The sequence below is a fragment of the Heloderma suspectum genome, chromosome 12 (assembly GCF_057233095.1).
Source record: "Heloderma suspectum isolate Gila_16-S chromosome 12, 16-S_ref, whole genome shotgun sequence".
In the NCBI taxonomy this organism is placed as follows: Eukaryota; Metazoa; Chordata; class Lepidosauria; order Squamata; family Helodermatidae; genus Heloderma; species Heloderma suspectum.
In genome coordinates, this window is record NC_139469.1 from 11,968,486 (window position 1) to 11,996,429 (window position 27,944).

General features: G+C 41.6%; 1 protein-coding gene across 18 annotated transcripts in view; it reads right to left on the bottom strand.

Moving 5' to 3' along the window:
* SUN1 (Sad1 and UNC84 domain containing 1) overlaps window positions 1-27,944 on the bottom strand; it is a 69,995-nt gene that overhangs the window by 11,749 nt on the left and 30,302 nt on the right. For 10 of the 18 annotated variants that reach the window (XM_084818366.1, XM_084818362.1, XM_084818361.1 and 7 more), the window contains 13 exons: window positions 24,606-24,806; window positions 22,996-23,186; window positions 20,178-20,204; window positions 19,895-20,089; window positions 18,264-18,386; window positions 16,456-16,539; window positions 15,430-15,540; window positions 13,004-13,102; window positions 11,405-11,498; window positions 6,028-6,086; window positions 4,120-4,265; window positions 2,004-2,240; window positions 1,020-1,106 (listed from right to left, as the gene is read on the bottom strand). In XM_084818366.1, coding sequence (XP_084674492.1) covers window positions 1,020-1,106; window positions 2,004-2,240; window positions 4,120-4,265; window positions 6,028-6,086; window positions 11,405-11,498; window positions 13,004-13,102; window positions 15,430-15,540; window positions 16,456-16,539; window positions 18,264-18,386; window positions 19,895-20,089; window positions 20,178-20,204; window positions 22,996-23,186; window positions 24,606-24,733 — 1,581 coding nt within the window. In that variant the 5' untranslated portion in view covers window positions 24,734-24,806. Of the gene's footprint in view, window positions 1-1,019; window positions 1,107-2,003; window positions 2,241-4,119; window positions 4,266-6,027; window positions 6,087-11,404; window positions 11,499-13,003; window positions 13,103-15,429; window positions 15,541-16,455; window positions 16,540-18,263; window positions 18,387-19,894; window positions 20,112-20,177; window positions 20,205-22,995; window positions 23,187-24,605; window positions 24,807-27,944 lie in introns of all 18 variants that reach the window. The other 8 variants (XM_084818369.1, XM_084818365.1, XM_084818364.1 and 5 more) reach the window with 4 other exon arrangements.

Here is a 27,944-nt window from a genome sequence, read left to right on the forward strand (position 1 = left end):
TGCCACATAAGACTCTTGATCACATGACTGAAACTTGAGGTTTCTAATCTTATTTGCACTAGGGCCTATGTAAGTGAAAAAATCTTCCCTCTTTTTGTCTGAGGCTTATCCACAATAAATCATGATTAATCAAACCCATTCTCTTGCATTAATCCCAGCACATTTCTGAATTTGTAGGGCTTTCAAGAATTGTTTAATTTAATACTGTTTTAAAGAGGTGCACCACATTTTAAAACATTGTTTTTAGTGCTGAAAAAAACAGCTCTGCCTCCCAAATGTAAGAATTCTGACACTCCTAATAACTCTATACATTTGGCACATTTTTGTATCCTTATAAGTGGCTCAGAGAAGCATTTTATCCTCACAACCACCCGATGAAGTTAGGTTAGGTTGAGTGGTTATAATTTGCACAAGGCCACCCAGTGAGATTCATAGCCAAGCAAGGATTTGAGCCTACGTTTCCCATATCCAAGCCCAGCACTGTGGCCGTTACACCATCACTTTCTGTCTTTGTGGCCATCAGTCTTGGGGGTTTTAGAAAAACCTTTCAACATAAAATTGTCTTCTGAGGAACTCGTACGCTTCTGCCATGGGACACCTGCACATTGCGGAGGATTCCACGTCCTGTTCTGAAGGTGCAACACAGAGCACCAGCCAGGACTTTTGGGCCTCCATCATTCCACATGAACGAAATTCAAGCCCTACAACACACCAAAACACACTCCTTGTGGGTGTACATTACAGGGGAAGATAGGAGGTGACAAGGAAACTATATTTCAAAGAAGCTTGTCTATCATTACAGATTTTCTCACTGAGAAACCCCAAGGGGGCCTGGGGCATTCTGCAAAATAGTTTGAAAAGCTGTAAGAGATGGACAGATCTCTATTTTTCTTCTTACACTCCTGTCCTAAGCATATTTGCTTGGAAGTGCCCCATGGATTTTACTGGGACTTCTAATCAAGTGTGCTTAGAATTACAGCCTTCATTACTGAGGTAATTAAAACTAAGTCTATCATTACCTCAGATTTTTCAGAGAATTTTGCAAGGAGATCTTCTAAAGCCACAATGCGCCATTCATGATCCTGATGCAAGGCCAAATAGTCAGGCTTTAAAGACAAAACAGAACCATTTTTTTAAAAAAGGCATTATTTACCATAAGACTGTAAACAAGAATCTCTTGAGATTTCTCCATTATTTAATTACTGTGTAGATTTTAAACATGCAACCCAAAATAATCTGTCCATACTAAAGCCATACTTAAGAAGAATGACTAGGTGAGCTATTTAATACTACCATCAATGGGGAAAATATTAAAATGGTATCATTTCAAAATCAATTCCTGTAAAGTTCCCTTTTTAAAAACAGAATTCATCTGTGTCAATCTGGCAGATTTACAGATATTGGCTGAAACTGAAAGTCCTCCTTTAAGGCATGGCCAGGGGCTTGTTCATTGCCCTCTGAATCTGGAACCCACACTTTTGACAGCAAACACATCCATCCTCCCTTCCCTGTGCCATACCATAAACTGGTTTTGAAACTCCTTACAATGGCATGGTGGGGTGGGGAGCTGTTGTCAAGAGGCACAAGTCCAACCCCCGTATGACACACAGAAGAAGTACTGTTCTTTGCATCCTGGCTTAAAAATGCAGCAGCCCAAACTCTAAGCTGATTATAATAATTTGTCCTGAACATACTGCATATTGGTTTTGTACGTACACACGCATGTAATGCTAACATTTTCAGTTTAAAGCTATGTCTTTGATCTAATGGAATGATAATGGAGTGCTTCCAGTGAGAATACCTACAATATAATTTGCTAGACTATTATCTTCCAGTGCAAACTGAAGATGCTTATACTCAACCCGCACAAATTCCAATTTCCCATGTCAATTATTTCCTGAACAACCTGCTAAAACAAAAGTATTATTGAGTATTTTAATGACAAGTCTATAACTATTACATTACGATTCCTAAGATGTAAGAAACAGTTCTAAGCAAATTACCACTGGGTGTGCCGTTTCATCAGCTTTCATCTCTTTAAGATGCTGGCCTACTACGTTTTTTATGAGTATCAGCATTTCACTTTTGTCATTCATCTGGGTAACTTGATCTTGAAAGTTTTGCAGCAGAAGTAGCATTTTGGTATATTCTTCATCCCGGTGATGCCATCTCTCAGTCATGAAAGCCATTTGCTTTTCCAGCTCACGCATATGACCTGCGTCAAAGAACTTCATGCTTCCCTAAAATTTTTTAAAAGGGTATTTATTTCTACCCCACCTTTCTAATAAAATCATTCAAGCTGGCTTATAATAAAATCACACCACAATCACAACAAACTATAATACAACTTTAAAACAAACGCTAAAACCTTAAAATAGACTAGAACAGCAGATTCAGACAGTAGTAGCAGTAGCTAATCCTGATTAATAACACAGTTCAGAAGAGGCCTACTGAAATAAAATAATCTTCACAGTCCACTTAAAAGCAGAAAGTGATAGGGCTGGCCAGTACCTCTCTTGGGAGGTCATTCTAGATACTAGGATTTATTCCCATCATTCATAAGATTATGAATGTGTCACCATAAAATCCAATAGCCAAGCTAATAGTGCACACACAAAGGCAGGGTTCACACATAACTCTAATCCATGGTATGAGCTGTTGAATTCTGGATTGTCGTGATTTGGGAACCATGGTTTCTTAACCAACAACAACCCAGAAAGAGAACCCATGGTTTGTTGTTGAGTTCCTTACATACGAACCCAGAACCAAGGGTTGTTCATAGGTTGTTTTGCCAAGCTATAGAGGTGGCGGGCAAGAGCATTAAAAAAACACAACAGCTGCTCTACACACCAATATTATAGGTTGCAAAGGCATTTTGGATACAAGGAGGGAGCAGGCAAAGGACGAGGGAAACAAACAACCCAGAGATTGAGAAAACAAACCTGTTTGTTCCATCATTTGTCAAACAAACCATTGTTTGTTGGGTAGGGCAACAAACCATGGGTTAAATAAATCATGGGTTAGCGTTACGTGCAAACCAGGTCAAAGTGGGGTGGTAGAGTCCAGAGCTCATTCCTTAGTCAAGCAATTTAATCCACCAGGTGTAGCTAGTCAATGTCAAAACTGATAGTTTCCAGCACATCTGAATGGAATCTGCTTACTGAGGTGGGATCCAGGGATTCCCAGCTTTCATATTTTAAAAAAAGGTTGTAGAGATGGTTAGGACGACAGACGGTGGACAAGTTTAGACATCATGGCCAAAGCATGGTTTGGTCACTGGAAACATGCCTCAGGCTCATGTGTTCCCTCCTCCTCATACACACTCCAATTCCCTCCCTTACTTCAATGTTAACTATAGTTTGTCCAAACTGGATAAATGATTAGCCTTGGCATTAACCAGCTATATCTGATGGAATGAATAACTATAACCACTGACATCAAACTGGGCCCTTATCTGAGAAAGACTCCAGTATTCATGATATACAGCTGGGTCCCCTTATAAAAACTAAATGCCCCACACTTGCAGCTGCCTTTTCCCAGAACAGACAACACTAATGTCCATCATTTAGCCCTCTCTTGGCTCATTGCAGTTGCTATGTCGTGCAATTTATAAACAAATATTTTTAAACATTCCACATTCTACAAAATGCACAAAGTCCAAAAGCATGTAAATAGAGAACTTGCCTACAAAATATGCAAATACATAATCCTGATTTCTGACACTTATTCCAAGTAAGATCTGTGCAACAAGTAATTTTCAAATCATATGTTTTACTTCCATATTAAAATCCTAACAATTCACATTTTCTCTCAACTTCAGTTCCTATTAAAAATGTGAAATAATTTTTTTTTTAAAAATGGGCATAACATTTATATAATCTAGTGCTAATTTTCCTAAGGAATTATTAGTATTAGGGCAGAATTTGAGAATGTGGGCATTAAAAGCTTGTGTGATATATGATGTTCCCTGATTGAATCACACCAGCTTCTATGGACTACAGATGTTAGAGACATTGTAAGCTCCTTGGGGCAGAGATGAATTATTGCCGTCTGCCCTAGCCTGCTGGCCTTCATGTCTCTGTGAAATAAAAGCTTTAAGACATGTACCAAATAGCTTACATCTGGATGCTGAAGAGCAGAAGACAAATCAGGCTGAGGCTCAATGATCTTTGCAGAGTCTTCCCACCTGTGCGTTCTATGTAAGCTTGTCCAATTCAAAGCTGGCAATAATGAAAGGAAACCTTCAGGACCCCAGTGCCATAAACCTGAAGCAGTAAGATTGAAAGGGGGGAAAAGATGCTGCTAAAAAGAACTCAGATTTCATGACTTTAAATAATTAAGTTCAACGAAATAAACTGGCTTTAATAAACTATTAATCATTATCACAAACTGTAAAAAAAAAGGTAAAGGTAAAGGTGTCCCCAACCAGTCATGTCCAACTCTAGGGTGCGGTGCTCATCCCCGTTCCTAAGCTGAAGAGCCAGCGCTGTCCAAAGACGCTTCCGTGGTCATGTGGCCAGCATGACTGAACACCGAGGTGCACGGAACGCTGTTACCTTTCCCGCCGAGGCGGTACCTATTTATCTACTTGCAATTTCTTGCTTTCGAACTGCTAGGTTGGCAGAAGCTGGGACTGAAGACGGGAGCTCACTCCGTCACGCAGCACTCGGGTCTCGAACTGCTGACCTGCCGACCTTCCAGTCTGCAGTTCGGCGTCTTAACCACTAAGCCACCGCGGTCTGTTGTCACAAACTGTATCCTTTCATAATGTAGACATGAAATTGTGGACACCCAAGATCAATGGGGGAAGGGTTGTAGCTCAGTGGCAAATCACAAGCTTTGTACACAAATGGTCCCAGGTTCAACCTCTGGCATCTCCAGAGCTGGGATAAGGGCTGGGAATGACCTGTCTGAAACCCCGGTGAACCCCTGCCAGTTCGTGCTGATAGTACTGAGTCAGATGGACCAGCGGACCGAGTTGGTATAAAGGCAGCTTCCTATGTTCCTAATGCATCCCAGGGTCCGTCCCCTCCCACAAATTAACCATTTCTACCACTTCCACTACTAATAAATTCTCATTCAACCCTCTAACACTAACAGTTACCTACTTTTTCCATAGGTACTATACAAGCTTCTTTTTGGTGCTACACTGATTCAGCACTGGAAGCTGCTGGGTGGGCACACTCTTTACCTTCTGGTTATAGTGGGAGTGAATCACACCTGCTTTCTGGCTATAGTGAGACTGACTCACACTTACTTTGATTGTATCTTGAATTGATCTGTGCTTTGCATAGAATTACTGCCATCTCTTATGGCTTTTTTTTTTTTTAACGTTCAACACTATCTTTTAACTTAACTATCTCTACCCGTGCCCCAATACATACCTACGAACTATCTAGATCACTTCCCTGATGAAGTGGCCTCTAGTCTAGTCCACAGAAGTGTATGAGACAATACATGTTCTAGCATTTCAAGTGCCAAAAGAGTCTGTTGGCTTTTGCCATCCTTCTGGAATTTGTTAAGAGACTGTTTGCTACCCTTCAGAAATTTCTCCATTGGCCATTTAGTGCTCATCTTTTTGCTGTTAACACCCATCACTCCCAAGCCACACTCCTTGGAAAAATATGCTAGGCTTTTGAGCAACAAAGGTAAGCCAAATTATGCAAAACATATTTGGATGTATTTGCAAAACATTTATTCTAATAACATGACTTGGCCTATAATTTGGATAGGGTTTTTTTTTTGGTTTTGTTTATTTCAAACAGTTCTACCTGCATCTTAAACCCAAAACTCATGCACTGTGGCCCACCGGGTGCTCTACACACACACACACACACTTTTGCTGTTCTGGGCAAGCAGTGAGAAGAAACTGATCTAGCCCCCGGATGAACTGCCATATATGTCTGGTGGTTTGCATTTGAGTTGGGTGGGCCACAAATTGTGTATGCTGAATACACACACAGCTATTAATAGGTAACTTATGCTGGCAAGCTTTCAGATTCACACCGCTGATACGTGTCCACTCACCTAGCAACAGCAATAGTGGGAGGAGAAACAACAATAACCTGAACATCTTTGGAAGGCATCTGGAAAACAGATGCAGGAATGTCACTGTAAACACATTTGTCATTGCAATTAGTTGCCTGATCATGTTAATTTTATTTACATTTATATCCTGCTTTCCTCCAAGGAGCTCAAGGCAGCATACACGGTTCTTCCCTTGCCCGCACCTCTCCATTTTATCTCCATTAACAACCTTGCGAAGTAAATTCCCACCCCTCGCCCCCCCTAAGATCTAAATAATGCAAGGAAGTGTGCACTATTGTGTTGTCATGCCTTAAAGTATTTACAAGTGTTGCAGTAAATAGGGTTTCCAAGTAAAGCGTTGAAGGTGTCTGAATACAGCATTTAAACCACATTGTGCTTTATTGATGTTTCCTCTTAACCACATACTTTGGGCTATTTATACACCACATAAAATTAACATGGCATACTTTCTTAGTTTCATCTACTAAATATGTTGAATATGCTAATGTTTAAATGACTGTTAAAGCTCTCCATGGGGGGCCATCCTTGAAGCATCCAGAAATTGCTAGTACAAAATGCGGCAGCCAGATTGTTAACTGGCATGTGTTTTACACAGTATATCACATTACTGCTCTGCTACCAGTTTGTTTCCATGCCCAATTCAAGGTGCTGGGTTTTTCCCCCCTATAAAGCTCAACATGGCTTAGAGCCAGGGTATCTGAAAGGCTGCCTCCTCCCTTACGAGCCTGCCCAAAATTTGCACTGATCATGCAAGGCCCTGTTACATGTTCCACCAACTAGAGAGGTGAGGTTGGTAGGTACTCAAAACAGGGCCTGTTGCATGGCAGCATTCCAACTGTGGAACTCCCTCCACAGGGAGGTTAGGCTAGTCTCCTCTTTATTGCCCTTTAGATGGCTGGTGAACACACAAGTGATACTGAGCTATTAATAGTTAATGCTGCTCTCAGATTTTACTATTAACTCCTCATTTTTTGATACAAAAAGTTAAAAAGAATAAAATACATAAAGCTTTACATCTGTATGTCGCCTCAAGAGCTCACTGAGCGGACGGGCGGTCCAAAAATGCTCTAAATAAATAAATAGGATTGCAATCCATTTAGGGCAGCAGAAGATTTTCTGATTCAGCATTTTCCTGCATTACATCACTGGTTTGCAATCTGACTAAGTCATATAAATATCTATAATTCTCAAGCAAGCTCGGCAAGTGGAGTAGCTTCAGATTAAAAACTTTCCATTTACAAACTGTTAAAAGTGACCTTACTTGGTTTGGACTCCTTGATTTTGATGTCATGGTTTATCATGATAGTAACGAGCCACAGCAAGGCTCAGGCTCACATGCTCCCTCCTCCAGCATAAAATTGAGGAAGGGATGGGAAACTTTCACATCCTTTTTAAAAAAAAAATTAAGCTGCAGTTTTGCACTACCCTGTGGTTAATTCTTAATTTTAGTTTGTTGAAAGAATCCAGCTTCTTAAACTATGGTTTGAAATTGGCTTGTTTCAAACCATTGTTGTTGTTCAGTCGTGTCCGACTCTTCGTGACCCCATGGACCATAGCACGCCAGGCCTTCCTGTCCTGCGCACTCTCCCGGAGCGTGCTCAAGTTCATATTCATTGCATCGGTGATGCTATCTAGCCATCTCATCCTCTGTCGTCCCCTTCTCCTTTTGCCTTCAGTCTTTCCCAGCATCAGGGTCTTTTCCAGAGAGTTTTCTCTTCGCATTAGGTGGCCAAAATATTTCAGCTTCAGCTTCAGTATCTGTCCTTCCAATGAGCACTCAGGGTTGATTTCCTTTAGGATGGACTGATTTGACCTCCTTGCAGTCCAGGGGACTCGTAAGAGTCTTCTCCAGCACCACAGTTCGAAAGCATCAGTTCTTCGGCGCTCAGCCTTCCTTATAGTCCAGCTCTCACAGCCATACATTACTACTGGGAAAACCATAGCTTTGATTAGACGGATCTTTGTTGGCAAGGTGATGTCTCTGCTTCTTACTATGCTGTCTAGGTTGGCCATAGCTTTCCTCCCAAGGAGCAAGCGTCTTTTAATTTCATGGCTACAGTCACCGTCTGCGGTGATCTTGGAGCCCAAGAAAGTAAAATCTGTCACTGCTTCCGTTTCTTCCTCTTCTATATGCCAGGAAGTGATGGGGCCAGATGCCATGATCTTCGTTTTTTGAATGTTGAGTTTCAAACCAGCTTTTGCACTCTCCTCTTTCACCCTCAACAAGAGGCTCTTGAGATCCTCTTCGCTTTCTGCCATTAGGGTGGTATCGTCTGCATATCGGAGGTTGTTGATAATTCTCCCAGCAATCTTAATTCCGACCTCTGATTCATCCAACCCGGCATTTCTCATGATGTACTCTGCATATAAGTTAAATAAGCAGGGTGACAATATGCAGCCTTGTCGTACTCCTTTCCCAATTTGGAACCACTCGGTTGTTCCATGTCTGGTTCTGACTGTTGCTTCTTGACCCTCGTACAGGTTTCTCAGGAGACAGGTAAGGTGGTCTGGTACTCCCATCACTTTAAGAATTTGCCACAGTTTGTTGTGATCCACACCATCAAAGGCTTTAGCGTAGTCAATGAAGGAGAAATAGACGTTTTTCTGGAATTCTCTTGCTTTCTCCATGATGCAGCGAATGTTGGCGATTTGATCTCTAGTTCCTCCACCTCTTCGAAACCCAGCTTGTACTTCCGGTAGTTCTCGGTTCGCATACTGCTGAAGCCTAGCTTGTAGGATTTTGAGCATCACCTTGCTGGCATGTGAAATGAACGCAATTGTGCGGTAGTTTGAACACTCTTTGGCGTTGCCCTTCTTTGGAATTGGAATGTAAACTGACCTTTTCCAGTCTTGCGGCCATTGTTGAGTGTTCCAAATTTGTTGGCATATTGAATGCAGCACTTTAACAGCATCATCTTTTAGGATTTTAAATAGCTCAGCTGAAAGACTGTCATCTCCGCTAGCTTTGTTGTTACTAATGCTTCCTAAGGCCCACTTGACTTCACTCTCGAGGATATCCGGCTCAAGTTCAGTGACCGCACTATCATGGCTATCAAGGACATTACTATCATGGCTATCAAGGACATTAAGATCTTTCCTGTATAGTTCTTCTGTGTATTCTTTCCACCTCTTCTTAATCTCATCTGCTTCTGTGAGGTCCCTGCCTTCTTTGTCCTTTATCATGCCCGTCTTTGCACAAAACGTTCCCTTGAGATCTCCAATTTTCTTGAAGAGATCTCTAGTCTTTCCCATTCTGTTGTTTTCCTCGATTTCCTTGCATTGTTCATTTAAGAAGGCCTTCTTGTCTCTCCTTGCTATTCTCTGGAACTCTGCATTCAGTTGGATATATCTTCCCCTTTCTCCCTTGCTTTTCGCTTCCCTTCTTTCCTTAGCTACTTGTAAAGCCTCATCAGACAGCCACTTTGCTTTCTTGCATTTCTTTTTCTTTGGGACGGATTTCATTGCTGCCTCCTGAACAATGTTACGGTTCTCCGTCCATAGTTCCTCAGGCACTCTGTCTATCAAGTCTAATCCCTGAAATCTATTCCTCACCTCCACTGTATATTCATAAGGGATATGATTTAGGTCATACCTGAATGGTTTAGTGGTTTTTCCTACGTTCTTCAATTTAAGCCGAAATTTTGCAAGAAGCAGCTCATGATCTGAGCCACAGTCAGCTCCAGGTCTTGTTTTTACTGACTGTATGGAGCTTCTCCATCTTTGGCTGCAAAGGACATAATCAATCTGATTTCGATATTGGCCATCTGGTGATGTCCATGTGTAGAGTCATCTCTTGTGCTGTTGGAAAAGAGTGTTTGCTATGATCAGCGTGTTCTCTTGGCAAAACTATTAGCTTTTGTCCTGCTTCATTTTGTACACCAAGGCCATGCCTGCCTGTTATCCCGGTGATTTCTTGACTTCCTACTTTAGCATTCCAGTCCCCTATGATGAAGAGGACATCTTTTTTTGGTGTTAGTTCTAGAAGGTGTTGGAGGTCTTCATAGAACCGATCAACCTCAGCTTCTTCGGCCTCAGTGGCTGGGTCATAGACTTGAATTACTGTGATGTTGAATGGTTTGCCTTGGATTCGTACTGAGATCATTCTATCATTTTTAAGATTGTACCCCAGTACTGCTTTTCCCACCCTTTTGTTGACTATGAGTGCTACTTCATTTCTTCTAAGGGATTCTTGCCCACAGTAGTAGATATGATGGTCACCTAAATAAAATTCGCCCATGCCTGTCCATTTTAGTTCATTGATTCCCAAGATGTCGATGTTCAATCTTGCCATCTCATGTTTGACCACCTCCAGCTTACCTTGATTCATTGATCTGACATTCCAGGTTCCTAAACAATATTGTTCTTTACAGCATCGGATTTTCTTTTCACCACCAGACACATCCACAGCTGAGTGTCCTTTCGGCTTTGGCCCAGCCGCTTCACTCTTTCTGGCGCTACTTGGAAATACCCTCTGCTCTTCCCCAGTAGTATATTGGACACCTTCCGACCTGAGGGGCTCATCTTCCGGCGTCATATCTTTTAGCCTTGTGATACGTTCCATGGGGTTTTCTTGGCAAGAATACTGGAGTGGGTTGCCATTTCCTTCTCCAGTGGACCACATTTTGTCAGAACTCTCTGCCATGACCTGTCCATCTTGGGTGGCCCTGCACGGCATAGCTTATGGCTTCACTGAGTTACGCAAGCCCCTTCGCCACAACAAGGCAGTGATTAATCACAGATTGTCAGCTTTGGACAAAATGGTAAGCTGTAGTTAATAAAAAATGGAAGCAAATGTTTCAAGGACAGAATCCAATGGGGCACTTATGCCCCTGCTGATTCTATTGTGCCCCGCAGATTCTGTTGCACAAGCAGTGGGTCCCGCTGATTCCATTGCGCAAGCGGGACCCACTGCTCACACAACAAAGATTTAGCGCTTCCCAGAGGAACCCCCAAACAAGTGGAAACACTCGTTTCTTGATCAGGACAGGTTGACAGAGCTCCTTTATGTGAGCTCCGCTGGCCTGCTCCATTCCAGAAAGAAGTGTTTTTGCTCATTTATGGTTGCCCCTGGAAGTGCTAAATCCTCGTTCCGCAAGCGGCGGGCACCACTTGCAGATGGGAATTGGGGGGGCAAGAGAATTGGTAGGGGCATAAGTGCCCCACTGGATTCTGCCCCTAGTCTCCTTCTCATCGCTGTGCCAAAGGAGCAGTGCAGGGAAGGGGGGCTGGCTGCAGCTCATCCCATTATGCTAAACGGACACATCCAAACCAGCTCAATGGATCTATAATAAACCTGATCTATAAACATGTTTTTTTAAACACATGGGATCAAATTCTATATGAAATGCATACAAACCTTGTAAGAAGAAACACATTCAGCAAAGAAATCAGGGTAACAAGTTGATACCATCCAGTTCCAAGCCACCAGAACACTCCTGCAGCTGCCTTCCCTAGATGAGAACAGACAAGCTGGATGAATTGGGAATATAGCAGAATCACTCAGGATAGCAGTTTTCAAACTTTACAGCCAGCAGGGAAACTTATTAATATCAACATGTCTACTAGGAACCCCTGTGCATTGCAGAGGATTCTGGGGCATATTCTAGGACATACTCAGTCCACACAGGCACTGTCTAGGCCTGCTGAGCCTCACTGCTGTCCTGTGTGAGCTGTGATGTGCTCTAGGACACAGCCAACACTCCTCTGCAGCTGCACACTGCAAGGGATGATCTATAATGGTGGGCAAGGGGCCTCTTGGGAACGTTTGTCCACCATTACTGATCTTTTTGTCAATGAAATCCAAGCTTCCCTGGAATACCATTTGAACACCACTGGCTTAGGAGGAGACCAAGCTGAAGCACAGAAGAGCGTTGCAGAAAAGATATTGTAGAACATTGATTTTTGGAGTGAGTGGATATCGGCAAGTGATCATACACATGCAGCTTAAAAAAACAAATCAGTTCATAGCACCTTCACATTACATTTTATATTAGTGACCTGGAATGGCACACATAAACACACGAAGTCATGCAGCTAGGAGTTTAGTAAAGCAGCAAGTCAAGTCTAACAGTGAATCTTGCACGTTCGAGTTGCATTTACAGTATTACTCAGTCAAGGAAAACCCTAGGGGAGTAAAATTAAGATGCCCACGCTTACATAGAATTACAGAGAGTCAGCCCTCCCAATCTCCAAAAGCAGTCATTTGCTTTCGCCACTAGCCAATTTTGCCCCACAATATTGGAAGGTGACATGTCAAAGTATGCTGAATCACTAAAAATATGAACACAAACGCACCACAGATTTTAGCATTGAGCAATGACAGAAAAACCAAAAGGCTGCTTGAAACAAATTGCATTTCCTACATTTAAATGCATGCAGGCACAAGTGTGAAAACTACACCTGTCCGCACACAACTTCCATGCTCTCTTCTCGAAACAGAAGGTTTGGGCACTCAGGATAAAGGAAAGCAGGGCTGGGTAGGGCAATGGAAATTAACAGAGTATGCAGAAACAGCCAGCAGATAGGCAGGATGCTTCGGCTGCTGTGGAGGCCAGACAGAGAGACTGAAGGTAATGAGCAGCTAAGTGACCTCTTTTTTATAGCAGCACTAGAACCTGGGTTTATATAGGAGGAAGTTGAAGGTGGTTGGGTACTCCTGATCACCTGACTCTCTAGATAAGAGGTTCTGTCCTGCCGTTTCTGCCTTTTGGCCTGAAGAAGCTGCTATCTCTCTCCAAACTGCACTCTTGACCTGCTGTGCTGATAGTCCAAGTCAGCCTCTTTGAGCTTAACAGTATGTTCTTTCTGTGCAGGAAATGTGTAGTGTTTGAAGCAGCCCTAAGGACCACAAGTTCAGATTAATCAGCGGATCCCTCTATTATAAGATGCCGGTACAATCCGAAAGGCAGAATACTCATGCAAAAGGCATAAACGCACACACAAAAATAATAGTAACCTGGAGACACAACAGCCAGCCAAAGGAGTGACACAACCTTCCTGGACACAAACCATCCTGCTGTTCCCATTCTTTGCAACATATGTAGCAAGAAGTAACCTAGTACAACACAGATGAATATGAACACAGAAAATGCAAACCATTTTCAATTAAAACCTACAGTATTATTTTCCACACGCTGACTTGAAATCCATGTGCAAAATAATGCATTAGCATTGTAGCATAAAATAATGGGAGGTAACATTATAAACAAACATACTCTCTGATAGTTCTAGCAGGCTCTATTTTCCATTGATTTACTAATATGTTTCTTAAAAATACAAAATACTATTTCACTGAAAGAGTACTAGTCCTAAACAGCATAACAAAGTAATAATAATTCTATTACAATTTCTATATAGTCATTAAAGACAAGCAAGTTTGTTTCTGATATCGAGTTGACAGAAAGAAGTTAGAGAGAAATATTTTAGTACAAAAGTCCTAAATGGACAAAACTACTGCAATGGAGGAATGCGAAAATTAAGTAATCGAAAGTAGAGCTAAAAGTTTGTAGCCCATTCAGATATGACTTCCTGAACTATGAGAGGGCTACTGAGCCTGGCACTCACCCCGCCGGCACCGTACCTTCCCCTGGATGTAAAGTAACATTTCATCCCGTAGAATATACTTGTCATCTCCCTGAACATGCCATCTGTCCTAAAGCTGACATTACATTTGACTCAGGACTAGGGCAGGCCTGGGCATGTGCGGACCAGGTGCTTCCTCCCTTTCCTATCAGATTCAGGGAATATCTGACTAGGTCTTTAGAACAGGCAAAATATTGAAAAACAACAACAGAATACTGCCCCCACCCCCCAAAAGCATGCCTGTTTCAAAAACTACATTTGGCCCTTCGCACAGATTCACATGACACTTGGTAGCAAACCCAGGTTTGCTGCGACCTAAGACATGACAGGGAGCTCTGGCCACTATCTCAGCTTTCACTATGTTGCTAGGTATTCAGTTAAATAAAGGTTTGGGTGCACACCTAAACAGATAATGTGGTACATTAGCTCTTAAAAGTTATGTAAGGGCCATTTAGGCAGCAATCTTATACATAACTTCCTCAGAGTAAGCCCTCTTGAACGCAAGGGGACTTACTTCCAAATAAAAATATGTATAGGACTGTGCTCTTACTTGGTTTTGTATTGTCCTTATTGCAATTTGAAAAGTGGAAAAGCAGCTGTGGTCATGAATGGGATCTGAATCAAAGCAGGTATGTGTGTATGTTCATGGCTTTCATCCACATGCTTTTAGCATTTGTAGAATTCCCTCTGCTGCAGGAAATATAACAGCCAGGTTCAAGGATGCTGAGACCCAGTCCAAAGTAGTTCCACTGGTTGTATTACCCACCACGTTTTTTAACGGCTTGTGGAGCAACAGTTTCTTTCTACCTGTAAACTGTTTTTATTGTTGTACATCGCCCAGAGTGGCTGGGTGACTGGCCAGATGGGCGATTAATAAATTTAATTAAAAAAAATCTGCTTACATTCACATTCTGTTGTATCCTTTATTGAGATGGAGTAACACCTGCCTCCTTTAGAAAGCACGTTACTTCAAATAATGATTCAGCCTTGTAAATAAGCCCACAAAATTACTAGCCTCCACAAGCTTTTACTAGACTGCTGCAAGGCTAGTAGTCTGCATTTCCAGGCTGCCTTCAGAGAAATGGAAGCCCCCTCTTCTGCAGCCAGCAATGAAATGCAGGCTACTAAAAAGAAACTGCCTTCTTTCAAATGGATTGGCAGCAACAGCTCTGTCCCTCCTTCACCAGCCTGCCCAGTTTCTGGGCTGGTTTGTGAAGGAAGGGACTTTACTCCCTCCGCAGCTAGAATGGAAGCCACGGAGACTGGTAGCAGAGGGATGGAGAGATTCATTCCTCATCCACCAGCCTGCTTGCTCACTTACCTCCATGGAATTCCTGATTCCTATGGCTACTAAGTGAGTTGTTAAATGCAAGGCTGTAATAACCATTGTTTATCTGAAATAAAGTAGATTTAGATCTATTTTTGCTAGAAGATAGATTTCTGTTCTACCAGAAACACTCTTCCCAAAGATTCTTATTTTCCAATTACATTAGTCTAACTTTAGTGGTGTAATAAGCTACTGTGTTCTGCTTTCCTAACAGTTCTTCAACATATGTAGAATGGGGATTATCTGTAACAAGCTTCCTTCATGATAGGGGTCAATCTAAAATCGTAGCAAGAGGTGACAAGCCTTGGCTGACAGAATCACTATCCTTAAGAGGCCTCCACAACTGAGTCAGTCTAATCTACTTTGCAAGGAAGCGCTAAAAAAAGCAGCAGGAGTGTCTAACCATGGAGAGATTGCAATGACGATGAAGCAAAAGAAATCAAAACACAAGAAACAAAAAGGTGCAAGTCAACCTGCATAAGAAAAGATGTGCCAAATGGTCCTTGCTACCCTTTTAGACCTTGAGGATTGCATGTGGGCTGTTGTGTATGTTTCAAGGTGTTTCTTCCCCTTACAGTCATCACCTGTTGGTTGTGGTAACAATCAATTAATATAACACATTCAGCAATAAAATCTGCAACAAGACAGAGTGTGCCAGATACATCACAGAAAGTTATTGCCCAAATATCCCTTAAGTCTACGGTGACTAAGCATCTTGGCAGGTGTGCCACAAATCTAGTTCTGAGAAAGTACCATGACAGTGCATGCTACAGTACATAAGCAACTACCCTCTCCAGCATCTTGGCATGTTTTTGCCTTGTCTACAGAGCTGCAATGCAGTGGAGGATTGCTGGGCAGGAGCCCAGGCCTGCCTATTCCCATGGGCCCACCTGCGGCTATATAGCCATGCCACAAACCTCTGTGGTCTGTGCCACTTGAGGCACCCATGCTGCAGGTTAGCCATTCTTACTTCAGGTCAAGGTTGCAGAACTTTCATGGGCAAATCCAGCTCTCTTGGGATCCCAATCCAGCCCCCTGGGATTCCCCAGAGGGCCATGCCCCTTCCCCCAACCATTGATTATTTGATGGTTTCTTGGCTTTTGTGCAATTTTTCCCCCATTCCAAAAGGTTGAAATGCCTTCCCCTTTTTGCCTTTGATCCTGCCCCCTTTTCCCTTTGGGCCCACCGACCTCTGGAATGCAGCCCCCGAGAGCTTCTCCAAAATGGAATTCAGCCCTCAGACCAAAAGAAGTTCAACACCCTTGCTTTAGGTGATAATTCGACTTAAATCCCATAGGATAGTTGTAAAGGCAATGGCTAAAGCAGTAGGTCATACAGAAAGACCTAGGAGGTGTTGAAGCAAACAACTGGAGCTTCCTGTGAGTGCAAGATGCTGAATCATAGCCAACAAGCAATGCTTTTCCAACTATGGAATAGCATTGTAACATCCAGGATTCTAACCCAAGCCTTTCAAAACAAAATTCTCATGCCATACTTACACAAGGATTCCCCATTCATGCCCAGGTGGCCATCTTCCCTGAGAAATTCTTTTACATTCATGCTTCCACAGTAATTAGAGTGAGCTGCAATACAGGAAAAAAAATGAAAAACAAAAGTACAGAGATTTTCACATGCAGGCAGGGGTGGGGAAGATACAACCTAGAGGGCTTCTTTTGGTGAGCCCAACAGCATGCATTTCTTTAGTTTTTTTCTTTCAACAGCAACTTTCAGAAGCAAATTGCAATGTGGCATGGGAAGGTACCTCATTCATGAAAGCAGGCTGCCACCCAATGCTCAGGGAAGGGGACAGTAGGGTTTGTTGGGTTTTTTTTTTTTGCCAGGGGATGGGAGGTGAATGGAGAAGATATGCTAGCCCTTAAACCCCACTAGGTGTGCACAGTTAAAGTCTCACTGTTGTCTGGGTTGTATATCGACAGTATCCCTATATTTGCAAATAGTTAACAGCAGGTAATTATTCTGTTTTGTTAAAAAGCCAAGGAGGTCCTAAGAAACCTCCTAAGAAAGAATGGCTGGGTGACCAGCCAGATGGCGATTAATAAATTTAATAATAAATAAATAAACGCACTCAGAGGCATGTTTAAAAAGGTGACCTGGATGGATAACTGTTAAACTTCTTCTGTGGGGCAGGGGATTGTGCTAGCCTGAATTTCTAAAGCTATTTCTCTTGGATGATTTGTACTTGCTGTTCTGCTAGATGTCTTCAAAAGAAGATCAGACCTTATATTTCTGACTTTTCATATACATTCATTTTACTGATAGAGACCAAAAGACACAAGATTGGAGTGGGGGGAGAAGAAGACAGAATGCTTTAATATGCTTCTATTTCCTACAGGTGACGAATAGTGACAGAGAAATCAAGTGCACCTTGATGACAAAGGGTCATCAAGGCAGTTACAGGCCAATGCCAGGAACCAAAGATCCTCCCAAAGGCCTGGCTGTGTCTGCTGGAATTTGAAGGTCACTATGCCATGTCACGATTTTCTGAGAATACTCTTCAGTTTCAAAACAGGTTTACATGTGGCATGGGGAGGGGGCGCTGCTTCTTGTGAAACACAATTCCAAAGCTCTCTTGGATATTAGATGTGTGGTTCTTTGGATCCAGGCCCAATCCTGCAAGTGGTATATTATCCAACGCAACTATGTGCTTGCTACAGAAGCTTCAGGCAATCTCAGTTCCTTTAGGCACATACTGGTATGATATATGTAGTTCAAAACACACAGTTGTCACACCCACACATTACAGTTTTAGGCATTCACGTAAAATATATATAATCAGCATCTCCTAAAAATGCAAGTAGCTAGCCAATTATAGTCAGTAGTTGGTTGTACTTTTATGGCTGTTATAAGCAGCTGACCAAAGCAAGCATGTACATTGTAAGGGCACAGTATAAACACTAGAGAAAGAAGGGGTAAAACAGAGGTATAATGGCTGAGAGAATGCGGTTTTATCTGTAAGGCAAGTTAAATAATCCAGTTTCATAATAAAGGTTAAGCTTTCATTAAAAATCACACTACCCATACTATTTCAAGGTAGGAAAAAAAGGGAGAAAAGGGAGAAACCGACACCAGTGCCTCATACCTGAAAACTGATGCTTCCGAGAGGATTGATATTAGGTGGGCAAGTGAATGCTAGAAAGTAGCCAGCCAGATTACTATGGATGACACCATAAAGTTGCAGCGTGAAATAGATGAAGAGGTACAGACAGAAAAAGGCACTGGGAATTTATTTTTTTAAGTGTGTGATACTGATGGACAGTAGGGAAGATAAGCTTAAAACAAAAAGTACCTTTACAATCATAGCCCAGCTTCAGCAAGATCATTTGAAATAGCTGCACTATGAGTGATGTGAAAGATGTTGCGGTATACTTGGCCGCTCGCAGAATCTTATTTGTGTAGAAAAGGAGGCCCCCTATTAAAAGAGCATTAGTATAACGTTATTTTTTCCATTCTCTATTGACTAACACAGTGGAAATGCATAGCTAATCCAGCGAGGTGTAGGATGCTTATTCTTTACCTAGGAGTATGAAATTAACATGTTGAATGTGAAGAGTCACCACTCTGACAAGAAGGAATTTCATCTTTCACAAGTACAGGCAGATTAAGTGAGAAATATTTTTTTTAGTTCTGCCAAGTGACTAAAACATACCCTCAGGTACTAGTCATATGTTAAAATCGGTGGCACAATATTTCCTGCATTTTTGCTTTTCTGGAAGAGATTTCGGTTTCTGGTCTTCACTTTGCCAAGATAGTAATTAAAATGCTCAGGTAAGCATATGCACAAAATGGGTTCCCTTCTTCAGTGTTTGACTTAGGTCATGGAAAGAATGAGTGGCTCACAGCTTCTTCTTCCATTACAGTCACAACAAATGTCTTCTGACCCCTTTGGGATACATTCAAATAGGGAGAAAGGAGACCCATAGGTAGGGGCAAATACTACTGAAACACGTTATCCTGTTAAATCTTTTCTTATGGAGTTTGACACCAACCAAAGAAACCACAATGAAGGAATGGATGGTATTAGAAGAGATCATTGAAGTGCAGAACATTGTTAGACACATTCATGCTGTAAAAGTAGTTCTGGAGATGGTGCACTTAGAAGTGTGAAGCCAATGTTTTTCCCGTCTAATCTGCCCGTATTTAAAAACAAAACCCTGCTGTGTCTAAGTTAAACTGTACCATTAAGGTGATTGCAAGTTCTCTTTATAATTCAGTTTGGTGTGAGGTAACCTTGGCTCATACAGATGCCTGTATGTACAGCTTATGCAAAGAAAGCCAGTTCCATGGAGCTTTTCTGATCAAGGTCATCAGTGGCCTTCCTGACAGTGGACATCTGCAATTGGAGGTGGCCATACCTATCAGTGCTGAATGTGAACCTAGCCATCAAGAGAGCCTACCAGGTTCGGAGAAAGCAATGGATTTCTACTGCGAAGGTGTTTCTAAGGAGCTGCTTCGGTCTCTTGATTTTCTATTTAAAATAATGCCATGCTCTTCTAAAGGGGATCAATAGCATACATGAACTTCCTTTGCACCAGAACCGGTCACACATGACATGCCACAGGAACTTTTTGTCAAGTTATAAATTCTCCAACCATTAGGACTAGGCTCCTAAACCAGTGTAAACTCCACACACTTTTCATGAGGTAAACATTATAGATGATCCTTGAACAAACTAAAAGAGAAAACGCAAACTAAAAGAGGAAAGAAGTATAAAGCAACGTGAAGTTATTTATTTTTTTTACACGCTGACTACACAAAATGTTGTTTTGGAACCAAAGCAAAAGACCTTGTAGTATAACAGAAATAATCTTGCTGTGTAAAGTTTAAACAAAGCAAGCCTTCAGCTTTGTAGAAACATTTTATTCATGCACCATTTCTTGATACCAATAACACCAACAGGACGAATGGAATATTACTTACCGGACTTGTGTTTTTGGCTTCGATCTCTGGAATAAATTCTTGAGGATGGCATGCGAGGAGCTGAGTATGCTGTGAGAACTTCCTTCCGCTCAGAAAGCATACTGCAGTCGTGGCAGGTATACCCATTGCTCAGTGTACTCTGGTTCTCCGCTGCTGCTATCTCGCCATTGGCCTGAATCACTGTAGCATCTCCACCTGTTGAATTGCAATAAATGACCTAACAAACAAAATCCAATGAATTGGGGAGAGAAGCAATTAAGGATAAAAAAATACTGTCTGTTACCTTTGAGATCACCATCATCATCGAGACCTAAAAACAAAGAGATTATTTATTTGAATTCAAGAAGGTGCATATTTCTAGGTCATAGTTCACAACTATACCAAAAGGAATCCTTTTGCTATTTCTAGAATCAAACGAGAAGCGTAGTGGAGAACTTTACTACATACAAGGCAATATATTTTTTAATTAAAAATAACCGTTTGTGTTATCTACCAAACAAGGATACATTTCCAGGTGGAAATGTAGAGCAACAAAAACCTGTCTCTTATTTCCCATGTGACTATTGGGGAGGTTGGATAACTGGAAACACATGTTTCTGTTGCTTGGTTACCACTTTTTTGCTCTAACAGTAGCTCATCACACAGTAGTAAAACAAGGCTGTTAATGTCAAAATCAACACCTAAAATACAGGACTAGAAGTTAACACAGGCTTTTTCAGCCTGAGCAAAGGGAGTCCTACAACTAGGCTAAGTTAAGTAGCACACAGCCTAGAACTACATCAGCACCTTTCTCTGCTCACACAGGATCAAAATCTTCTATGAGAGCAGTGCTGCTTTTTTGGCATCCAGTCCTGCACTCCTTACATGGGAGTAAGTGGAAATTTGGCCTGAACAGGGTCAGACCATGAGTCAGAAGGATTATTAGGAAGGAAAAAGGCTTTACACATTTCACTCCTTGTCTCCCTGGGTTCTGTAGCCTCCCCAGATGCTCTTAACACACACACACACACACACACACACACACACTCACACACACACACCAAGTACCAAGAGACGATATTCTCAAGATAGCCTAAGTGAAGGCTTTGTTTCAAATCTGTCCTTGATGTCAATTTACAGTGACAAAGTAGCACTTTACTCTGGTTGGAAATTAATGAGCTTGTTCTACAAGTCTAGCAATCCCCACACAGCACGCCTCCTTGAGAGGAAACTAGGATGTAAGCTGCTTTACAACCGTCTTCTGTCCCTCCGTTTCCCCATTCTCTAATTTCTCAGGCACCTGGCCATTTTTTTCTTTAAAAAAGACAACATCAGTAAACCTTCCATTGCTCTCCTAATATTTCATATTCAACCCCCCCATTTATTTTGCTATTTCAAGCATAAATCACCTGGTTTGCAATACATGCACACAGACTATTATTTGAAAGGTACTGTTTTAAAAATGTTTTCTTCTGAAGTGAGACTTTTAAAAAAAATCCCTGAATCAACAGAGGGGAAACAGATCCAGCACTGTAGCCGTATCAGTAACTGGACTGGCTATAGATGTGCTCAAAATTCAATCTGTAACATGTGTTTAGTATTATGCACTAGTAGACAACTGGCACAATCCACCAGTAAGTTCTCCTGTGCAAGCCCCAGTGGAGTGTTCTCATGCAGCCCCTGTTCATTTCAGCAGGGCTTGCGCAGGAGAACTGCCTGATGGTGTGCATCAATTGTCTATTTGCTGTAGCTGAACACATCTAACATATGGTTATTGGTTCCAAAGTATTTAAGAAGAAATCTTAATCAATCGAGTTTTTTATAGATTAAATTTGCACACAGTAGCATAGGCCTGTAAAAGTTTAGAAAATAGGACACTGTTTTTAGATGGTGCATGTTTATATTGTAGCATGAGCCATCTTAGAAGAGGCATTCCCTTATGTGTGAGAATGAAAGGACAAATGCCTCTAAGATGGTGCTTGCCACCTGCAGTTTTTATATGGACTTACATTAAAAATTAACTTTAAAAAACCTGACTGCAAGTTGCAGCCTGAATTTACATATTGCAGCTTGCCTTCTCCAGTCATTGATTTTTGCTTTTTCATATTTATAATCCTTCTATCTCTTATGAGCTAGAAAAATAAGAGATTTTAAAAGTCTTGTTGAAATCATGACATTTCAAACTATTATTCTGCTATGTTTCACACAGCTTATTTATATTCCAAAAGTCACTATAGTACAATGATTTGTGAAGTAGGTTTTTGAAGTTCAAGATTTTTCAGAGGCGGAAACAGAATCGGAGTATTTGACTTTCACAGAGATCAGCACTTAACGACAGTGTTTGCATTTGAAAAATACACTTTAAGGGATCAATTTTTCTTTGAAATAGAGGGTCTACAATTCCTTCCTTAGTCATTAATTTTGAAACAAATACTCCCAGAGATTTCAGCAATAATGCAGCCATTTTTGCTGTGAACATAGCCACAACACTGGAGGTGAAAGTAAGCCTTTATGCTAAACCCTCTGTACAACTCATTATCAAAATATGGAAGCTGAATCCATATGATGGCATTTAGGTACATGCAAACATTTCTATGTGTTCAGAGGGATTTTTGAGCCTCTCTCTTTAGAGCTGTAGACCCACATAGGAAGCTGCCTTCAGACCATCGGTCCATCTAGTTCAGTGCTGTCTTCACTGACTGGCAGCGGCTCTCTCCAGGGTTTCATGCAGGGGTATTTCCCAGCTCTACCTGGAGAGGCCAGGGATTGAAGCTGGGACTTTCTGCATGCAAAGCATGTGCTCTTCCAAAGAATGATGACCCCTCCCCATGTTATATCACAAAATGCTTTTGAAACTCCTTTCTGTTTCAAAACAGAGTTGTCAGGCAGTATCAGTTGCTGTGGTTTAAAAGACAAAAAAAGTCTCTTTAGGCATGGACAAGCAGATGCATAGATATTTGAATACTGGCTGTACCACCTAACAAAAGTTAGCTGTGGTCCAGATGTGTAACCCTTCCTTCCCTATTCTGTTTTATTGGGTACAATACAGTCGATCCTTTGGGCTTTACAGATGTGCATAAATATGACAAAGGACACATGTACAGTAATATATTGTTACTTACCCCAGAAATGGTCAACAGCTGTCTGCTCTTGAATTGAAGACTCGTCTAATATGGTTGACAGGAAGGATCCATCACTTGTGTGGCTACTGAAACTACTGTGGCTAAAAATGGAAGAGCTGGGCAGATTTTTTCTTGGGGTATGTCTTACAGAGCCAGACTGTTTCATCACACTTTTACGTTGCTTTGTAATTCTTAAAGAAAAAGAAATGCAAAGGTGTAAGCATGCAGAATTCACTAAAATTAACAGTTCAGGCACCTTATTTATTTATTTATTTATTTCTATACCTCCCAATAGCCGAAGCTCTCTCATATCTCTAACATGATGAGAGGGAAAAGGTGAAAGAAGCGAGACATCAGAACTGAGCAGTTCCTTAATATTGCCAATGCTACTCTGGCTATACCAATAAAAGAAAGCAGTTTTCCTTCTCTCCCTTAAGGTGCAATTCTATGCATGTGTAGAAGGAAAAGAAGTCCTATAGCTCCCAGCACTTAAGGATTAAGAATTACAAAAAGATGATCCAGAATAAAGAAGAGTTATGCAAAATATTTTCCAACTAATGGCAATTTAAAAGGAGCAAGATTGGAATAACTTGATTGATACTGCCATAGGTTTCTTAGATTAGTAAGGCTGACTAAATGAGAAATTTGAAAAGAATGGCAGGTTTACACTGAAGGTAAAATGCTGAAGCCAGAGAAAGGAATGACTAGTATTTCCAGTTACAGAGATTTTTAATACATCTGAGCAGTCCAGAAATTCAACCAGTCACCTGATTGCCACAGAGCCCCTCTCCAGTGACTGCAACTGGCAGGTCTGAAAATAAAGCTCAGTGCCATATGGACTGTGTGTATGGCTGTTTCAGAGACCTACTGGCCCTTTTATTTTTATGGGAGTCACAGAGCACTGAAGAAGCAGCTTACATTAATGTGCACTGAGTGCCCATATACAAAAGAATGACAGGCTTCCTGTACCTTAATAGTTGCACAGAAGGGGAAAGTTAGGCAAACACAGCATGTTGTGCAGAGGTGAGAAAAGCTGCCCCATCCTTCTTTGCAACAGGTCAAGTGGTGTAGTACGGCCAAGTTGCCTATACAAACAGCACTCTCTCTTTTTCTTTATGGGAAGATGTGCACATCGGGAACAATTGCTCACCCCACTCATCTTGAACTCAAAACCATAAAAGCACATGCTGAAAGGGGGTGGTGGTGGGGAAACTAACCCATCTGAACTTACAACAAGAGACTTAAGGGCATTAAGCAGTAACCAATACAATTTTAAGAAATCTCAAGTACGCTCTGTCAAGCAACCATATAGCACAACAGAGACACTTGCAAACCTGAAGTGCCACCTTCAGTTTCTACCAGTGAATGTTCTTAACTGCTGCGAGCAGCAGGACTCCCTGTTTTGCCTGCCAAAGACCTAATTAAACTCTCTGTTTGAGTTTTATGGAAAAGTTGTTCCAGGAAAACTAACAACCACCATGCTTTTCAATGCTACATAGAAATAAAAACAGAAACCGGAACATGAACTTTGTGTTGAACATCAAGTTAATATTAGATGGGGACATCAGTTAGGTAACTTACATGAAGTAGCTATCAAAGGAAATGCTTACTTAGATGACTGGTCTGCAAAAGCCTTCTTCCCAGCATAGGAGCTGCTGCCCCCAAAGATACTCTCACCGCGGGCATCCTCAGCTGTGCTATATGTTGTGGCAGCCAAACGTAAGCTGCGCCTTGACATTCTTGGGGAGTCAAACACAGGGTCCAATTTGTGTTCAGTCTCAAAATCCAGAGCAGTTGATGAGTAACTTGAACTGTAAGAAAAAGATAGAAAAGGTTTTTCATATCTGCTGCATTTTATGGCAGCTCAACAGGAGCGGGCAGCCAGAACAGTGGATATTGCAAAGAGCAAACAGTTGGTTTCCTAGTCAGGTTCAAAGACGCCGGCTCTTAACTTCTGAAGCCCTTTTTGGCCTGGGACCTGCCCATCTTATAAAGTGCCCCCCTCTCTGTGTATGAGACCACCACTTTATAGAGAACAGCAGGTTGGCCCTGCTCAGAATCCCATCATGTAGAGAGATCAGGACAGCAGCAAGACAGAGCACAGCCTCTTCTTCAGTAGCCCTGAGACTCCGCAGTGAGCTCCCCCAAGGTGTGTCACAATGCACCTCTGTATTTAATCTCCGGAAGGAAGTGGAAGGCACACTTATCTATGAAAGCATTTTGGGGATGTGAGCTGTTGCAATGAAATAATAAAATTTAATCATTCTGAATGATCATGCACTGTGCTGCTTTATTTATGGCTACCAGTTTCTCTTTTTATTGCTTTAAATCATCTCTGGGAGCTGCCTCAAAAGGCTAGACAAATATTTCAGCGCTCTAGGAACGTTAGTTCAGAAGCTCAGACCTTAAAAAGAAGGGGGTTGTATTTTCTCCTCACTGCACCCGTTTGAACTTGATTGGGGACCCACTTGGGAAAGCTCCACCTACTTTAAAATATAATCCCCACATTTGCATTTTAAAAAGTCTGCATAGTCCTATCTGGAAATTGGAAAGATAGAGACCTTGTTCACACATAACGAAAACCCAGAATATGGATTGAGTATGGGTTGCTGTTGAATTGTGGGCTGTTACATGCAAACCCTGCACTATGGCTTAACTATGAGTTGTTAACCATGAACAACACAGAGTTCATAACCCAACAACAAACCATGGGTTCTCTTCCTGGGTTGTTTGTGGCTAACAACCCATAATTAAATCAAATCACACTGTAGGGTTTGCACATAACGACAATCCACGACTCAATAACCCACAATTCGATGACAACCCATACTCAACATTGTCATAACATGTGAACCAGGCCATTGTATGTTGTTAAACACATCCATCCATTCATCAAAACCTAACTTTATAGCAGGATTGATATATGAAGCTTAGGAAGGATGAGGAATGCGTTCTTCACAAAGGATCATAAATTGGTCCAAGCATATTGACACTGTCATTAATAAAGGGGAGTCAAAACAACACTCACAGCCAAACTACATGTTATAGCAGATGCAAGGTGGCTGCCAAAACAATCCACCACCCCCATATATCTTCCTCCTCTCTCTCCCTACAACATGTAGTTTCACTTTTATGCAATGTCATCTCATCATATGCTTCCTTGTCCCATATCACTGGTTGTCCTGTCAAGGGGCAGGAAATGTCGTGATGACAAAGTCATACTATGGTAGACTGAAATTACATATTGCAGCAAAAGGGGAGACTGTGACATGGTGAGACTGTTTTTGGTTGTCAATCCTGTGACTGCTGTAGTTCAGGCAACTCAGAAAAATTAAACACACCCATGAAAAATGAGTTATTTTATGGAAAACGAAAAAATGGAATGAAGGATTAACTTTTTAAAATCTAGAATTGACTTTTTAGAACCAAACCAAAGGTCTGAAGACAGTACCTTCTTTTGTGGGAGAAAAATATACATAAGGCACCGTTAAAGCAATTGTCAATAAGTGGCTCACACACACTAAAGCTCAGTTCTGACCAAGGGAAAGCAGCCTTGAGCATTATGTGGTTGGAGGTGTTGGGGAAAATAGAGCAACAGAATTCTGGTTCAAGGTTCTCTCATTGCTAAAAATGGTTAAACAGGAACAGGCACAACTTCCATTTTGAAGGCAGCAATGAAGGTAGTTTCAATCCTAATAGAAGACTGGGTTCAATCCTCTTCAGGAAAGAGCTGTAGCTCAGTGAAAGACCGCATGCCTTTAACTTGTCTGGATTACTACAATGTGTTATACGTGGGGCTGCCTTTGAAAATGGTCTGGAACCTTCAGCAGGTCCAAAATAGGGCAGTGAGATTGTTAACAGGGACTGGCCAACGAGATCAGATTACACCAGTACTTTTCCAGCTGTACCAGCTGCCAGTCCATGTCCTAGCCCAATTCAAAGTGCTGGTATTAACATTCAAAGCCCTAAACGGCTTGGGGCCAGGTTATCTGAAGGATCACTTCCTCCTATATGTACCCTCCTCTGCCATCATCTTCAGGGGTCTTCTCCGGGAGCCCCTGACAAAGGAAGTGAGTCCTGAGGCTACCAGGAAGAAGGCCTTTTCTGCTGTGGCACCCAGGTTGTGGAATGAGCTCCCTAGAGAGGTTCAGGGGCACCTATGTTATACTCCTTTTGGTGCCAGGTGAAGACATTTTTATTTTCCCAGCATTTTAGCACTCCAGTCTTTTAGCTCTGCTGTTTTAAATTTGTGTTTTAAATCTCTGCATTGCTGCTAGGTTTTATTGTGGTTGTACTAACCCTATTGGGTGGAGTAGAAATTAAATAAATAAATGCTTTGCATGCAAAAGGTGACAGGTTCAATCCTAAGCATCTCTAGGCAGGACTAAGAAAGACTCCTGAGAGCTGTTGTCAGTTTGAGTGTAGACAATACCGACCTAGATGGACCAATGGTCTCACTTGGTATAAGGCAGCTTCCAAGATTAAATACTCCAATACAATTTTATATTTCTGTTTACGGGAAATCAAGAACAAATGTATTTCTCCCATTAATTCTACAATTTTAAACATGGGAAGAAACCCCAAAGCAATCTTCTCTTCCATTAGTCTGACAACATCCCACAACATGGGCAGAGGAGGACTGAGTAAGACCTCAGCAAGTCCAATTATTTATTAATCAATTTAATTTTAAAGTAAAAGGAGAATTACCTCCAGTAATCTGAGTTAGTGGGAAATAATCCCCTGGCTAAATGTATTTTTTCCATACAGAGGCCTACATGGAGGAGGTTAAACACCTGTGTATGGGCTGTATCACCTCAAACAGCAGGTGGGGGTTTACATGATTGAATGCTCCTCCCTACAAAAACATTCCCTGCCCATTAGGGAGAAGCCTAGGCTAGAACCCTTCCTCCCTGATATTCTTGTTTTGCATGTGCAGGGATTGTATGCAT